At 35.0% G+C, this 18,612-nt stretch overlaps 1 protein-coding gene across 13 annotated transcripts in view; it reads right to left on the reverse strand.

The window, feature by feature from the left end:
- Positions 1-18,612, reverse strand: part of RBM26 (RNA binding motif protein 26) — an 84,341-nt gene that overhangs the window by 27,654 nt on the left and 38,075 nt on the right. For 10 of the 13 annotated variants that reach the window (XM_067016689.1, XM_067016683.1, XM_067016684.1 and 7 more), the window contains exons 10-17: positions 17,525-17,636; positions 16,311-16,470; positions 13,411-13,575; positions 12,697-12,828; positions 11,316-11,387; positions 2,836-2,961; positions 2,410-2,484; positions 788-955 (exon numbers count right to left, since the gene is read on the reverse strand). In XM_067016689.1, the coding sequence (XP_066872790.1) occupies positions 788-955; positions 2,410-2,484; positions 2,836-2,961; positions 11,316-11,387; positions 12,697-12,828; positions 13,411-13,575; positions 16,311-16,470; positions 17,525-17,636 (1,010 nt within the window). The remainder of the gene's footprint in view (positions 1-787; positions 956-2,409; positions 2,485-2,835; positions 2,962-11,315; positions 11,388-12,696; positions 12,829-13,410; positions 13,576-16,310; positions 16,471-17,524; positions 17,637-18,612) is intronic. The other 3 variants (XM_067016688.1, XM_059042367.2, XM_059042365.2) reach the window with 1 other exon arrangement.

Raw genomic sequence — 18,612 nt, forward strand, 5'->3', positions numbered from 1 at the left:
AATTTTCTCCCTTTCAATCATTCACTCTGGAGACTTCACTGGTGGCGCAGTGTTTAAAGAAACTGCCTGCAGTTTTAATGCAGGGGACATGGGTTCGAGCCCTGGTCCAGGAAGATCCCACATGCCGCATAGCAATGAAGCCCATGTGCCACAACTACTGAGCCTGCGCTCTAGAGTCCTCTAGCCACAACTACTGAGCCTGCGTGCCTAGAGCCCGTGCTCTGCAACAAGAGAAGCCACTGCAACAAGAAGCTCGCGCACCACAACGAAGAGTATCTCCCGCTCGCTGCAACTACAGAAAGCCCATGCGCAGCAATGAAGACCCAATGCAGCCAAAAAATAAAAATAATTAAATAAATTTATTAAAAGAAAAAATCATTCATTCTGTACAGTGACATCAGATTGTTACCTCCCTGTTCATTCATATTTTATACCACCAATTACTTACAACATAAAGCTCAAACTCCTCAGTCAAGCATTCCAGTACCTATATCGTTTTGTCCTCTAGCTACCTTTTCAAGATTATCCATAACTATTTGTCTAATTACTGACTTTCTAACTACGACTGACTTTCTAACTACAATGTGCAGGGTTCAAAAGATGAGTAGTTTGCTTGTTTGTGTTTATTTACTTATTAATTACTAGAGAAGGAGAAGAATGGTAGTATATAATGATCAAATTTTGAGCAAAGAATATTAGGTAAAGGAAAACTGAATCTTAAATAATGTAGTGTTTTAATGTTTTTTTTAACAAGTAGTAATATGAATAACAACACAAATTGAAATACCTGAGTCTTGGTTTTTATACTTTTTGGAAGACAGCGTCCAGGAGAAGCAGCTTTGACCTCATCTTTCAACTTGGTAATATTTTTTGTCAAAACCTCTAAAGTTTTCATTATTTCTGCTTTATCTTCAGACTTCATTGCTTTGTTTTTCTCCAGTTTTGAAATTAACATCTGGCAAATTTTTAAAAACAAATATATAAGGCACATTCCTACTATTATTTAAAAAGCAAACATGGCAAAGTAAATATAAAAATAAATAACTGCTACTTTTAGTTTATGTATTCATGACAAGGCTTACAATCACTGAGATAGCAGAATAGCAGATTGGTGATGCTAACTATCTCAATTCAAGTCTTAAATCTTGGTTTACATTGTGAAGAACTATATTACTATTTAAGTCTCTTAGAACATAAGTTCAAAGCATACAACCGTAAGAAATTTAATTCAATCCCTGAAAAGTTGTCATTTTGAAATAGCAACAATCTTACTTTCTAATCCACTTGCTGATATTACTGATTCTAAGTATTCCCACTCCAAACATAGTCCGCAACCCAGAAAGAATCAGAGGAAAAGTTTTACGGTTTCCCTCCATATGAGATATTAGAAAAACGGCATATTTAGTTACCTACTTTCTTTGTCAGAGGGAACAGTAACTGGCTAGGCTAAGAACAATATGCCCGACATAGATAGAAAGTAAGAAGATAAACATGGTAATATGGAGAAGACATCGCAAAGTATTATAGGTTCTCTGAGTCAAGATGGTTTCAGTTTTGGGTGTAAAGCATTGTGATGTCTCTTTATCAAGTACATACAAATTTAAATTAGAAAAGACATACATTTTAAACGAAAAGGTAAAAAGTTTGTGTATTTTCAATATTTTCAAGTGTCATAACTTTTATTACCAGACATAATCAAGAATTGACACTAATTAAATGCCATAACTAGGGCAACACTGTACAAAAGAAATACTGCAAGCCACATAATTTTTAATTTTCTAGCAGCCACCTTACAGAGATAAAAGAGATACATTAAAGTTAATTAAATACATATTCTATTTAACTCATTTTATCAAAAGTAACATTTCAACAAAAATTCCTGGGATATTTTACCATTTTTCTTCATACTACATATTTGAAATCTGATATGTATTTTACACTTACAGCACATCTCAATTTGGATTAGACACATTTCAAGTACCTGATAGTCAGATGTGGCTCTTAGCTGCTGTACCAGACAACACAGGACTAGAGGATCCCAAGCCAATTAAAGAAAGGTACATATGTCAACAATGAGAAAAAGGTTCCATTTACTATCTATTGAACTACTGTGCAGCAACATACCTGGAGAAATATTCCTTATTTTCATTTCAAGTTGATAGTCATAGCTCCGTTTAAACTAATCCATTTCCCAGTCCACTGTGTAATGTATATTACACAATGTAATACACTTCATCCCCAACATTTTATCAATTAATATGTATATTATTATTGAAAAATATTTCAGTTTTACCATTATCAATTACAGTAAATATGTTTCTCAGGACTATCTATAGAGTGTAAGATTAAATTTCACTAAAAATTATGACACATAAATATATTTTTCCAAATCTAACTTTAATATTTTACCTTCTGTGTTTCAATGTGCTTTTCTAAAATTTCTTGTTTTCTTTTCCTTACATCCTGCTGAAGTTTCAGTGCCTCCTAGAGAAGGGATCAAAAATATTATTAGAATATTTACCATTTACCTTTCCAATAAATGGAATTACCCAAGAAGACAGAACTGGCTGTAACTGAAGAAGCTTGGCAACAAAAATGAAATGCAAAGTTTTCCTATGTAAAGCTTAAATAAGTACACAAGTTTCAAAAATCAATCAGGAGAGCCTTTCAATCCAAGAAGAAAATTAACATTTACTAATGTATTAAGGAAAATAAAAGTTCAGTGGCAGCCAACATATACCTTTTTTTTAGCTCTATTTTATGATAAGCACTGAAAAAACACATACATGCAGAAAAGCTTCCCGACCTGCAAATTCTATATACTACTATACTTACCTGTTTTTTTTTCTGTGCTTCATTATTATCAACTGCAGAGGTGGAAACAAGTAAGGTTTTTTGTGCAGCCTTCAAAGCAGCTGGATTATACACCGTTTTTGTTAGGCCAGTAGATGTAGACAACACCTACCAATACAAATTCAATTTCTCAAAAACTGTATCAAGCATTCATGATTTCCTGAGTACTATTTCATTCAAAACTCTAAAGCACTCCTGCCAAAATCTAGCACACTGAAGTAAAAGTAGTATATATTTGTAATAACTAAGTCACATTAGTGATTTAAAGAAGAAAGGGTTTGAGTGAGGTTTAAACTATAAAGTGAAAAAAATTTTAATTAACACCATATACCTTTAGAAGAAAAGCAAAAAGCAAACATACAAAAACTTCAAATTAAGAAAAAACACTGCCAGTACTATATCACTGAGAAAATATTAGGTGTTGAATACATTACGAGTATTCCCAGTGACTACAGCAAAAACTGTACACAAGAACACAGCACAAGAGGAAATCAGACGCCATCCTGCAAACAATTTAAAATGATCATTTGTAATTTACATTTCTGAAATTAACCTTATTACTTTCTCTCTTCATTCCTTTGCTAGCACTGCTCCTACTTTAAGTGACCTTATTCCCTTAAACTCAGTTCAGGTTCAGCACAACCACTCCAGACCTCCACAAAGCTCTAATCATTTATTTCTTCTACCTAGGTCCTTCGATGAAATATTATTCCTATTACAATATTTAGTAAAAATGACCTGATGACATATTAATTTATTTTATATCTCTCTCCCTATCGTCACTATAAGAGTCCTGAAACAAAAAAACCATGTCTTTCTCCTCTTTGTGCTTCTTCTAGTACCTAAACCTTACTACCAACTAATTATGAGACAATGGGTAAATTCAGGTACATTCTTGGGCCTCAGTTTGCTCATTAAATCAGAAGTTCAATCTGATGGTGCCTAATGTCCTCACAAACCCCAAAATTCATTCCATGAGGGTAGGGATTTTTTTGCTTGGTTCACTGCTTTATCTTCAGTGCCTAGAACAGCACCAGGGCACACAGCAAATACTCAATAAACACTTTTGCACCAAGTTAAAATGAAATGATGGTAGATCAGAGTGGATAATCTTTTCCACACAAAGGTCAATTTAAGAAAATTAAAGTGGGGCTTCCCTGGTGGTGCAGGGGTTAAGAATCTGCCTGCCAATGCAGGGGACACAGGTTGGAGCCCTGGTCTGGGAAGATCCCACATGCCGCGGAGCAACTAAGCCCATGAGCCACAACTACTGAGCCTACGCATCTGGAGCCTGTGATCCGCAAATGTAGAGGCTGTGACAGTGAGAGGCCCGCGCACTGCGATGAAGAGTGGCCCCCCGCTCACCGCAACTGGAGAAAGCCCTCGCACAGAAACAAAGACCCAACACAGCTAAAAATAAATAAATAAAAGAATAAATTTTTTTAAAAAACTGAACTTTAAAAAAAAAAGAAAGAAAAGAAAGAAAATTAAAGTGTATAGGCTGCCTTTTTTTTATCCTCCGAAAGCAGAAAGTTGTAGGTTCCATAGAGTGGTTGGTTACTGGTTCTTGGAAAGGAGTTTAGAGATCACTTCAAAGAGAGCTATGATGCTATAAAATCTAAACATGAAACCATGTGTGTGAAGAGTGTAACTTCCCAGAGGAAAGAACACAGTTTGCAAAGTCTTAAAGGAGTTCATGACCAAAAAGAGGTTAGAAGAACTACATAAATAGCAGAGTATCAATGAGAAAAAGAGCCCTACTTTCTCGCCACTAAAATGTAAATAACTGGGTATATCAGAGAAGTAGCAATCTGGACACTACTTTCTAATCTTTTATCATAAAAGTAGATTAGGGAACATCACAAAGATTAGGCAACTCATCACTATTCTAAGTATCCAAGAACGTCTTAGCCTCTAAATGAAATAAAAACATAGAGTACTGGAATTGCACTAGTTCCATACAGCACATCTGATGTTTAAAAATAAAGGTTCTTTACAATAGTTGATGTGTATCAAATTTTGATAATTTTCTTCAATAATGAAAATACTCAAGATATCACTAACAAGTATGAAATGACTGCATTCAGTAAAATATAAAGTAGACACAGATTTAGTTCATAGTCTAACTTGTCACATTCTCTGTAATTCTAGAGGAAAAGTTATTCCATGCTACCTTACCACACCATACAATGTCAAACTGTATGATTATACAGGGTGAGATAATAACTTTATACAGGGAGAAACACAAGATAATCTGCAGAAGAGACTGAGTGTTCATAAACTGTTTTCATCATGAAGATTCCATAAGAAGTTGAACAGTTGTGACCAAAAAAGGATTTATTTCTATACTCAAAGTTGGAAACAATATCATAACCCTATTTTCTAGTTTCAAAATGTATATTATCATAAGAGCTATGAGAAAGCCAGAAGTAAAGAAACCCATATAATTTGTTTAATTCAGCATTTCTCCAGTTTCAGTGAGTAGGGAACACTCCCTTTCCAAGTACTGTTATTAATACCAGATATCACACTAAGGATTGCTATTGCAAGATGAATAAAAGTATCTGATAACAGTAAGAAGACTCCTTTATTGCTACAAGCATCTCACTTCCTTGTTTCTTCCAGGAACTTCCTTCTGTAAAAACAGAACATCAGCTAACATATTTCACTGAGCTTAAGATATCACTGCCTAGGAGACACACTGTCATTTAATATAACCCTACTAAAGGAAAAGGCTGCCAATTATAATCATAAATACCAACAACTATAAGATGTAGCCCAATTCCAGAGGTGTAAAAATGTGAAAATGAAATGTCTTCGAGACAGTTAACTATATGATTACAAATATTGCTCACCAACTGAATCTATTAGGTTCCAGACTTTAGATAGTAAGAGTCTGAATAGCAAGAAATATCTGTGTTTTTCAAAAGATGAGGATAGTTATCACAAAAGAGAAGAAAATCTATTAAAAATGAACCCAGTGGAGGGAAGTAACGAACCCAACAGAAAAGACGATGCTACGATTCTAAGAATATAGTAAAAACATAGTAGTCTTTCTAAACAACCACACCTCTATTTTCCAAAAGGGTTTCTGCATGTGCTGTATTTTTACATATTGACCTTATTTCCAGTGACCTTATTGTATTCACTTATTAATTCCAATTGTCTGTGAATTCTTTTGGATTTTCTACATATACAATCATATCATCTGTGAGTAAACACAGTTCTGTTTCTCCCTTTCCAACATTTCTGCCATTTATTTTATTTTACTTCCTTATTGTAGTGGTTAGGCCCTATACTACTGGAAAAAAGTGGTGAGAGTGGGCATCCTTTGCTGTTCCTGATCTCACGGGGAAAAGTATTCAATATTTCACCACTGAATATGTTAGCTGTAGGGGTTTGTTATTTTGCAAATATACTTTGTCAAAATTAAGGAAGTTTCTTTCTATTTCTAGTTTGCAGAATGTTTAATGTGACTAATTTTACATTATTTTTCCTATTGAGATAATCACATGGGGTCCTTCTCCCTCCCTCCAACACCTACCCCATCCCTCCTCCCAACCCTTTATTTTGTTAAAATGGTGAAATAAATGATTTTCAAATGTTAAATCAACCTTGCATTTCTGGAGTAAACTCTACCTGGTCAGGATGTATTATCTTTCTCATATCACTGTACATTTGCTAACATTTTACTTAGGAGTTTTGCGTTTATGTTCATGAGATATTGGCTTGTAATTTTCATTTCTTGTAGTACACTTGTCAGGTCTGGTATCAAAGCTCTCTTCAATTCATAAGATGAGCTGAAAAGTATCACACGCTTTGTTGTTAAAATATACATCACTAATACCTCTTACTTCCCAAGATAAAAGCCAATTCTCCAATAAAATAGAGGTTATAATCCATTAACACCTCCTTATCTTACTTCCTATATAAAATATTACAAGCCATGACTATTATTAATACTTGTAAAAAAATATTTTTCTCATAGATAAAAACGTAATAAAAAAGTATTTTGTAAAAATTACCTACTGCAAAAGAAGGTTATTACAAATTAAGTCATCCAAGTATCACTTTTTAATAACCAGTGCTCAAGTTAAAATCAAATACGAAAGAAACATAGGTAGGATGCCTCAAAGCAACACTCCCAATAAGCTAGTTCTCACAGGTGTCTAAAGCAGAAGTGCTTTGCTTAAATGCAATAAAAAGACAATATTCTGAGGAGTTATTTGTAGGAAACTTATTAATATATAATTACCATATAGTCAACTTTTATATTAAGTAAATAATCAGCCTTTCAATAAATCTCAATGTTCACTTATGATATTCCCTTAAAGCAGCATACAGGTGTGTTTTCTGTAGCAAAACTTAACTGGGAATTCTAGTGAGGACAACAGGAGTTTACTTTAAAATTAAGTTTATCAAATATTTTCAGGAATTAACGATTTTATTTCTTACAAGAAAACCAAGTAGCTTAAAAGAGACAAAGGGACTGAAGATCTTGCAGAGAAATATTTTAACATCAAAGAAAAAAATGTTTAAGTCAGTAATCAATTTTTGCTACAACAGCTTGGTTCCCAGAAAATTCAGCATAGCAAATAATTTTATATAAATCATATTTCTCTGTAAGGAAAATAATCCTGGTAATAATCCTGACTGAGTAATCCACAAAATAATCCTGACAGAGGCCAATCCATTTTTTAAAATTAAAATTAGTCGATAACAGTTATGAAAAGAAATGATCATACATTTCCTTAATCTTTATAATAAAGTAGCAAAATTACACAACAAATTTTAAAAATCAAAGGGTTACTTAAATGACTGTATTTTACCGTTACAGAAACAGAGAGTAAGACTTATCCAGGATCATCCAAAATGTCAGCTGCTAAATCCTAACAGCCAAATTCTCTATATGACATGCAATGTTCCTTCAATTATGCCACACAATTTCCCTTTTAAAAGTTCCATGGTACAGATGTCAGCTTATCATCATGCAAGGGGACCAGGATATATTTTTAGATTACCAAAAAAAAACCCTGCTAAGGAACAATAACATCCTGTACCATAAGTCTGATATACTTAAAACTGATACAAGAACATTAAATATTCAACTGATTAGTCAGTTTACCTTCTTAGAATTTAGAAGAGCTTTACGGGGATAACTTGGACAGTCTAAACCTTTTTAAAAAAACTACCCAGGATGGACTTCCCTGGTGGTGCAGTGGTTGAGAATCTGCCTGCCAATGCAGGGGACACGGGTTCGATCCCTGGTCTGGGAAGATCCCACATGCTGCAGAGCAACTAAGCCTGTGCGCCACAACTACTGAGCCTGTGCTCTAGAGCCTGCAAGTCACAACTATTGTTGTGACTTGTAGTGCATGCCACAACTTGTAGTGCATGCCACAACTACTGAAGCCTGAGTGCCTAAAGCCCGTGCTCCACAACAAGAAGCCACCGCAATGAGAAGCCCATGCACCGCAATGAAGAGTAGCCCCCGCTCGCCACAACTAGAGAAAGCCCGCATGCAGCAACAAAGACCCGACATAGCCAAAAATAAGTACATAAATAAATCTATTAAAAAAAAAAAACTAACCAGGATGGTATATGCAGATGCCACCTTTATTCTTCATAAATCTCTCTAGAGTAGGCTGAGGCACTCAAACATCATTTTACTGATCACTCTACTCAAACAATACCTATTTAATAGCTATTACAGTATCTTAATATTTAGCAGTAAAAATTAGGTTTTAAGCTTCCTCTTTCTTAACCCTCTCACATGCAATCTTAGAGTAACAAAGAATCACTAGAGGGTTTAGTGGGTGCTATTTACAGGAAGGGGATAAAATTTTACATTTGTGTACTTGTTTGCTGTAACAATGACAAAAGATATTGTTTAGATGCAAGGTTTGAGTTTTCCCCAGCCTTCAATTTTAAAAAAAATTTAAATAACATTTGATGATGGGGAATACTCTCCTACTCTTCCTAAGACTTCTCTGAATCACTGAGCTCTAATGATTATGCAGTAAAAACCCTTATGGACTAGGGGAATAGAAGTAACCAAGAATAAGCAAAACCAAAATGCTATTCTGTAAACAGGTTCACTGAAGATGACAGGAAGTTACATACTTGTAAATAATTGCTTTCCTTAGAAGATTCTTTACAATATTTACTGAGTAGTTTTTTTTTTTCATAAATAGCCCACTACCATTAGTGATTTTTCACAAATACACTTAATGCTAACTATATTAGCAAATTTATACTATCAATTCCAAATCTGGACACCTTTCATCTAAAGCTATACAAAACACATTAAAAAGCAATAATGAGAACAAGTAGCAAAACACGCTAGAAAAGTTTTGTAAAAGCTATAATTAGTACACTTCAATTTCAGAATCCAAATCTTGACATAAACAGATCCTAAACATAATCAGGGTTGTAGACCTCACAAGAATTGCTCAGCACTATACTAAGTGTAACAGCCCTTATACTGTTATTTTATTCCCTAGTTACTTATTATCAAGGAGGATAAAAATAATCAAAGTAAATATTTAGATGCTGCTAAATTTAGTGGCATAGACTAAGCCACACAAATTCAGTGGGGGGGGGGCATATATGGAAAAGTCTGGAGGTTTCATAGTAGAGGTTAGAGAGATTTTCAATCTTTAAAAGAATGACTAGAAATCCATTAAGCAGAAGGAAATCACTCCAGAAAAACCACCATCAAAAAGAAGAAAAAAGAGGCAGGAAATAGCAAGAGACAATGAACAGAAAAGGGCTCATTAGGGTAGAAAGGAACAACTAAAGCAGAGGTAACAACCACAATAATTGAGGTATGATGAGTTATGGATCAAGCAAATTTAGCTGAGGAAATGAAAGTTTCTGTACAGAGTTAACATTAAAATAAGTCTGAGAGTAGAATGGTGGCAGTGTAAACTACAGGAGGGGGATGCCAGCCCAGTGGCCAGGGAACTGAAGGAGACAATTGGATTACAAACACAAGTGAATGACTCTAAGGCTTCTAGACTGCACAACAAGGAAAATGGTGGCATCACTTCCAGAGGTGGGTGGCTAGGAGGAGAAATTAATTTATAGGGGAAATAATGAATCATTTCAGGCATTTTATGCTTAAAGTAATGCTGAGGTGTCCAAGAAGAAAATGTGATATACAAAATGAGATTCATACTCAAATTTCTAGAATTGCCAGGGCTTCCCTGGCGGTGCAGTGGTTGAGAGCCCGCCTGCCGATGCAGGGGACACGGGTTCGTGCCCTGGTCCGGGAAGATCCCACATGCCGCGGAGCAGTTGGGTCCGTGAGCCGTGGCCTCTGAGCCTGCGCGTCCAGAGCCTGTGCTCCGCAATGGGAGAGGCCACAACAGTGAGAGGCCCGCGTACCGCAAAAAAAAAAAAAAAAAAAAAAAAAAAAAAAAAAAAAAAAAAAAAAATTCTAGAACTGACAAAGTTTAACACAGTAAATAAGGAAAATAATATACTGAAGAACCAGTGAAGAGAGCAGGTCAGCTATTTCATGGGATGCTCTAATTATCTATAATGTCAATTTCCCACGTAATCTTCATAATGGAAGGAGCCACGGACTAGAAAGAAATCAAAGACCCAGATTCCAGTCCTAGCTCAGTAACTCATAGTGTATAGGTCAAGCATAAAACTATTTGGGGGTTACCTTCCTTAAGGTGAGGATAAAGAAATGAGAAATATTATCTAATTCTAATATTCTGTGATTCAACATACCTCAAAAAAGACTAAAGATCAGGGCCATTCACTTATACCTAAACAGAAAAAAATAACACATCCACACAGAACTATAAGACAGGTCCAAAAATGTTCTCAATTTAATCAGCATTTGCTCCCCTCATTTAAAAAAAGAAATGACTAACTATATTGTCAGGCTATACACAATAGCTGTTTGTAATAAATAAAAAACTTATTTACATCATTCTTTCTAATTTACAAAATACTCTTTAAATAATTGATTTTATTTAATCATCATAAAAACCCGAAAGACAAATATTACCATCACCATTTTACTGATGAGGAAAAGGGTTCAGAAAGGTTAAGAGCACTGCCCAAAGTCATGCAGTTAGTAAGTGAAGAGCCAGAGCTCAAACTCAGGTAAAACTCCTAATTCATGGCCCTCTCTATAAGGTTGTCAGAGTTTTCAAATTAAAATGTATGATATCTCTAAAGAAAAAACAGTAAATAGAAACTAAAAACAAAAAGAATGGAGCATAAGGAAATACAGTGAGCAGCAAGTATTAAAATGCTGATGCAAAAAGTAAAAAGAGGTAGGCAAATATTTTTCTTTTTCAGCAAATGGAAAGCAAAAAGGTAGGAATAAAAGATACAATTAAGAAGCAAGAGTTTGGAACTATGAAAAAAATTTAAAAATTAAGATGCCACCTGAAAACATTTATGAAGCCAAGACACACACATCATGCTATTCTTCTTACCTTTTCAGTTGCTGAAACAGATGGCTTTGATACAAAACCCAACCTGTCCTTCACAGATAACTTAGTTACATTCTAAAAAAATTAAAATGGACATATTCAGTGTTTCCCCAAACATATATAAGTCTGTAGGGATTTTGAACATTCTGATTCTACTAACATGTACCGACTCTGTAAGTATACTGATATTAATAACAAAACCTTGGGCCTTCTGCAAAGACAGAGACAGAAAGAAAATGTCTGGAAAAACACACGGTATACAGTATTACTCAATCATGGAAAATTCTGATGTAAAATAAGAGATTTGAAAAACACACGGTATACAGTATTACTCAATCATGGAAAATTCTGATGTAAAATAAGAGATTTGAACCAGGTGGTTGCTGAAGTCCCCTCCAGTGATACAGTGATACCATACATTCTTAGAATCCTATGTTGACAAGTAGAAAGTTTGTACATTCTAAATATTAGATTTGAGTAGTTAAAATACGTGCCTGCTTTGTGAGCTTAAAACAAACGCCATTCTTTCCTAAAGTATGTTTTTTTAATAGCTAAGTACACTGTATTTGGTGATGATTTGGGATAGCAGGATTGGAGGTTTTTTGGTTTTTTTTTTTTTTTTTTTTTTTAGTACCTAATAATTTACTAATTTACATTCTGCATGTTTTTATAAAATCTCAATATCTTACTCTTCAGGAATTATCTACAAAGACTATTTTAACAAGGTGACATCCATTAGCTAAGTAGGATACTATATCCTAACTATTTCACACAGCAAATATTGAAACATAAGAGACTGAGGGTGGAGAAACAAGAAAGTGCCACTCAAGTGTGGAAGGGAGGGAAGAGAATGGCACATGGAGAAGAGAATTTGAGAGTCAGGAATAAGTGATGAAAAGTTCTGAGAGAGCTGCATAAGTAACTTCAAGGTTTAAACCTTCCCTTCCCAAAAGCTTTCAGTTCAGTCTACTACATAATTACCTCTAGAACAGCATTCTAGTTAAGTAAAAGATGATGGGAAAAATAAGATTTAATGTACTAAAACTTTACATTTTAGACAGTTTTGCTGGGAAATGTCTCCTCTACAAAGTGAAAAAGTATTTATTCTCATAAATAAGTAATAGCTACAGAAAAGAATTTAAGAGTCAAATACTATAGGAAAAGCAGACTGTGAAAACGTTATGGTAATGGTAAAAAAAAAATTTTTACAAGTGGTGTTCAAATATGAATAGACCATCATATTTCTGTATAAAACGTATATATAATACATACATATATATGTTTTTATATATATATACAGACACAATTAGAATTCAAATCACCAAGGGAAACTAATTGACTGAGAACCTATTACATGACAGGCACAGTAAGACTTTTCATTTACCTGAGGAAGTTCTGAACTGGCACTCTGGGCTTCTGCTGGTTCAATAGTACTTGAAGGTACGGGACCCAACCGCTCTTTGACTGACTGCTTCACAACAGGCAAAATGGGCTGCTGGACTAAAGGCTGCATTACCTCAGAACAAGAAAAACATGTTAAACAAGTTGATTAGTTCATGAGCATGGAAGGTAACCTTTGTTATTGTTACTAAGTTGCCCATGCAGAGAAAGTTTTAAAAGTACAGCTCAAAACCTAACCACCTCCCAAATTCCTTCATGTGTGTATATAGATGCATAAAATATTTATAAAGTAGAGGAAAAAATCAAAATCTAACCTTCACTATCTTCTCTTTTTTTAATTAACAGAAGAAAGTTAAACAGAAAAACAAACTGCTGTAGTACACCTCTGCAAACAATTAAACTTTACATATTCATTGACTCACTGATTGAAAGAGAGAAAAAAAGAGGGAACGAAGGATTTCCAATATGAACTCACTGTCTGATTTTCTAGAATACACACAGCTACCATGTACTGGAGTATCTCCCATGTACCAGGGACTGTTCTATATGCTTTACACATATCATCATATAATTATCTAAACTAGGGATTAATGTCATAATAAAATGAGAGAAGAGGTTAGAGAAGTTGCTTTTAAAAAACACTGTGCCGAGAGCATTCCAAGAAAAGCATTTAATTTCACACAAATTTATCTCTTACTTTTGGAGAAGTAGTTTGTAACTGCTGGGTGCTTCCTTCTCTGTGCCAATAAACCTTAATAAAGCGATTATTTAGCACTGCTTCTGTACTTGATATTGCTTTCTTTGCTTCTTCATATGTTGCAAATTGGATAAGGGCACCTTCAGGATCACCATTATAGGCAACCTAAGATTTAAAATATTAAGCACAGCGAATTTGCAAATGAATCTGTTGCTTCATACAGTAAAATTCCCCAAGAAATGAAATACTGGTCCTCCAAGTAAGAGTCTATCTTTACACTTCCTCATATCTAGATTATTACCGTAGCCTACTTTCACTCCAGAAGAAATAAATGGTAACTGAGGACCGTTCAGAGTGGAATCAGAGCCTCCTCTATATAACACTTAGTAGAGAATGCTCACCGCACAAATATTAAATACAAGCATTAGAATGTTTCACTTTCTACCCCCAATATTAAGGCTATGAGAAATAATCCTTATGTCACTGAGTGACATGACTTAGATCCCCAGAGTCAGAAAAAGGCAGTAAGCTACTTTGAAAGGAGTGATCTCTAATTGAAAATTACAGAAAAATCCATCTGTAAAATTTTCCAAATTGGTAACTCTCACAAAAATATTTCCAAGAGCATAAGAAAATTTAAGGCGGGCGGGGAGGAGTAAGATCTACAAAACAATAGCAACAATCACATTTTACACATAAGGAAACTAAGATTCAAAGAGTATATAATTCTGTAGATCCATACAACGAATAAGTAGTAGATCCAGGGGTTTTTAGTGTTCAATTTCCTGTTCTTTCAATAACACCAGTACTTTCCAAAGTGTGTTATATAAACTACTGGTGATGCAAAGCAATACAAAATAGGGATTAAGCACACAGACCCTGAATCAAGCAACCTCGCTCCAGATAACAATACCCACTCAGTAGTTGTTAAGAATAAAATAGTTAATTCATGTAAAACAGAGCAGGGGAGTGGGGAGTTCTATTAGGATAAAACTAAAGGGTTTCTTTAAACTAACTTTCAAACATATGTATTTTATAAATAATAATGCAGGTAGTATACAGATACAGCAATAGGACCTATACAGAGATAAGATACCAATCTCACCAGTAACTGAGGAAATAAAAACAAGTTGAAACAACCCTCAGCTTTAAACTTCCTTAAATTTAATATTACTAATGTAGTTAACTGTGTAAGGAAAAGAACTTTTTAAAGTCTAGATCTAAACCTGGTAGATAAATCGAATTGCCATAAAAAGATATTTAGATATTCAAGATACAGTAAATAACTACAGGGTAATACGTATACTAGGGAACCACATACTTTTTTTTTTTTTTTTTTTGGGTACACGGGCCTCTCACTGCTGTGGCCTCTCCCGTTGCGGAGCACAGGCTCCAGACGCGCAGGCTCAGCGGCCATGGCTCACGGGGCCCAGCCGCTCCGCGGCATGTGGGATCTTCCCGGACCGGGGCACGAACCCGTGTCCCCTGCATCGGCAGGCGGATTCTCAACCACTGCGCCACCAGGGAAGCCCCACATACTTTTAAATACGTACAGATTTTTAAGTTTGCATCTGATTTATAGGTAGATACACGCTCACAGAAATACAAAACAAAAAATCCAAAATAACACATGGTAAATTGTTACCAATAACGTAATAATATTATGGGTATATATGAGAAGAATGGAAGAGACAGAGAGCTGAACACATTTTCTTTAAATTCTATATAAATCTCTACTGCCCTACCCTTTTTTGTTGAACTTTCTTTTCATTTTAGGGATTGACTAACTGACTGACTTGGCTGCGTTGGGTTTTCATTGCTGCCTGAGGGCTTTCTCTAGCTGCGGGGCGGGGGGGCGAACGGGGGCTACTCTTCGTTGCAGTGCGGTGGCTTCTCTTGTTGCGGAGCACAGGCTCTAGGCATGCGGGCTCAGTAGTTGTGGCTTGCAGGCTCTAGAGCGCAGGCTCAGTAGCTGTGGAGCACGGGCTTTGTTGCTCCGCGGCATGTGGGATCTTCCTGGACCAGGGATCAAACCCATGTCCCCTGCATTGGTAGGTGGATTCTTAACCAATGCACCACTAGGGAAGTCCCTCATCTATTACTTTTTTATTTTTGCGGTACGCGGGCCTCTCACTGCTGCGGCCTCTCCTGCCGCAGAGCTACTTTTATAATATTTTTTAAATGGAAAGAAAACCAATTTTTCCAAAATATCAACTTAAGCTGTACTCTCTAACATTTATTCTTATCAGATTATGGGATATAATTTACTTCAAAAGAATGCTGCACCAACTGGAGAAGAAGCCCAACATTATTTGAACACTTTCAACATATTACATAATGTAAACTCAATACTAAATAACCTCACAAGTAATATATACCTAAGCCAAGGTCTAATTTTAGGCAAAATCAAATACAAATTCCACTGATATTTATCTTAAAAGATGTTCAAAACTAGAAGAGAAAAAAGTAAATGTTTAGACTGATTATGGATTACCTGGTATTTGGGACCCCAAAGTATCTATTAAATGTGTCCCACCATAGGGGCAGCAAAAATAAATCTGACTGAAGCATTCTGCTAAGGTGAACTAAGGAAATGAAAACTACTGTAAGATTAGATTTTACCACTGTGGTTATTTAACTTTGCTGTAATTTTACAATAATCTCTATTAGGTAATAAGTGTATAATAAGATCAATCAAGTCTCCTGCCTTTTGAAAGTAAATATGTTATTCAAAATCACACATTTTCCTAAAAAAGTTTCACTTCATATCCAATTTTCTAAACTTAGAATATTAACAAAGTTTCCATAATATTTTCTTATAAAACTATTTTTCTCACTATGTTACGGTTCCCTCTCTAAATAATTAAGCAGAGACAAGAGAATCACTTCAAAGCTCTTACCTGTAAGTTAACCAAGGTTCCAAATCGACTAAAATGCTCATTAAGTTTGCTGATATTATTTAATTCTGGAGGAACTTTTCTAAGTTCAAGTTTGGTATTTTCATTTCCAAACTGAACCTTTTTCTGGAAGCCTGCGCTGTTTGTTCTATTAAAATTTGGTCTGTAACAAAAATCAAGTTAATTAATACATTCATTTATAAATCCTGATCCCTATCAAGTACAAAGGAATAAAGTTTTGCAACTTAAGTTCAATTTTTTTTTTCAAACTTGAAATTGCTAGTGATAAAGGGACTATTCTTTTTCCTCAAAAAATGAAGTTTCCAAATGAGTAGTGTTCATTATCTTTCATGGAAGCCAAGTGAGAAGGGTACTTCCGTATTATTCGTTCCTTTCCACTTCTATTCCACTCCTCCTTAAAATTCTTAGCAGGAAGGTCTTAGCACCCTCTTTCAGTCAATTTGCCTATATAACTTTTGCCGTTTCTGCAAAGGCTAACTTACTGAAATACTTCCTACTTCAAAACATTGATTAAAAGCAAGAAATGACTGTCTCGACCTCCTTCCAATTAAAAAAAAAAAGTCAGAATTGTAGACCATACGTTTGACACTTGAAGAAAGGGGGTCAAAACTGTGGCCCAGGGAGGCTACATTGCTTGCCCTAAATCACAGAATTAAAGGCAGACAGAACTAGAAATTAGCCATTATTAAACATGTTAAAGCTCTAAAAGTGTGATCCCAGTCTTTCCTCAAACATGCATATTTGTAAATGAATCATCAAACACACAGCCTCCCCTACCCCCACAAAGGCTGCTTTCTAACTCCTAACAGGAACTGCCCACATGTAAAGCCTCCTCTCATACCTAACCCTTCCTTCCTTCCCTAAGAGTAGGCTCATGACTATCCTTTAAACAGCTAGTATTCAACAACATCGCTAAGTTAGGGGTGGGTTGTTGTTTTTTTTGTGAAGGTAGGGGGAGGTACAAACAGGAAAAATTATGTGCTCAACCACCACACCATTTCTATAAGAAAGTACCTTCCAAGTACTAGACAACTAACTTACATATTTTTAGAAAACAAATACTACACACTTTACTTGGGGACTGCCTACAGAATAAATTTTATTTTGAAAGAGACCACTATACTGTCACAATAATACTGCAATGATCCTACAGATCACTGCATAATAAAATTCCTCAATTTCCCCTGCCAGCTTACTTATCAAACCAAGTCTTCTTTGTAGGAACTCCAGGCTCCCCAGAACCAATGGTTCTTTTCCTTGACTCTGAATCCACTACTATCCTCATACTGCTTTTGTTAGGAGGCTTTTCTGTTTGAAACAAAAGAAAAGAAAGCATAGATTAATATTTTCTGTGAATCGTAGCCACCTCCTTAAATCTGCATTAAAAACAAAGTTCTGGATTTTTGTCCAAATATACATTTTAGAAGAAACAGAAATATATGTACATCTAAATATAGTCATCTAAGGGATTTTAACTTATTTTGAATTCCTTTCACACTTAACTGAAGAATAATCAGTAATTCTCATATGTCAAATTAATAATAAATCATCTTGGGGCTCTGAGTTTATAGTTTTGAAATTAAATGCACAATCTACAAGATTTAAAATTTAACACTAGTTTAGTAACCTTAAGACTCAATAACTTGGAGTTGTGACTGAAATGAGTTGCTTATTTAAACATCAGCATATTAACATAATAAAATCATGTTAAATTTAAAAAGGTAAAGATTCAACATTGAAATGTAGTGCAAAAGAGCTGTAAATATGTGCTACTTTCAACATTTTACATACACTTAGATGGAGTTTGACAAACACAAAACTACATTTAACCTGTTATTCCCAAATGACGCCAAAGTTTAAAACATGCTAACCTTAGTCCACACGGAAAAAATATATTTTAAAATTCCTTTCGTAAAAGATGGATAAATTGGTTCTGTAACTCCTATTCTGAGTATTTCTAAACATATAACTAACCAAAAGAACTTAGGATCTGTCTCAGCACCATCTCTCTCATGGCTACCACTATAATCTCCATGCAGCAGATCCTCCCACCAAATCTGTTCTTCCTCTCAATGAATGATATTATCATCTGCTCAATTATCCAAAACAGAAACCTGGTGTCTTTCATTTCACCTTCCCCATTACCCCCATTCTAAGTCCCCAAATTCAATAAGTTAAAGGTGTTGTCAACTCTTTCTACTAAACTTAAATCTCTTACTTCCCACTGTTACTACCCTAGTCTAGCTACTTATCATCTCTTTTCCAGAATTTTTCAAACGCCTTT

The sequence above is a fragment of the Kogia breviceps genome, chromosome 16 (genome assembly GCF_026419965.1).
Source record: "Kogia breviceps isolate mKogBre1 chromosome 16, mKogBre1 haplotype 1, whole genome shotgun sequence".
NCBI classification, from domain to species: domain Eukaryota; kingdom Metazoa; phylum Chordata; class Mammalia; order Artiodactyla; family Physeteridae; genus Kogia; species Kogia breviceps.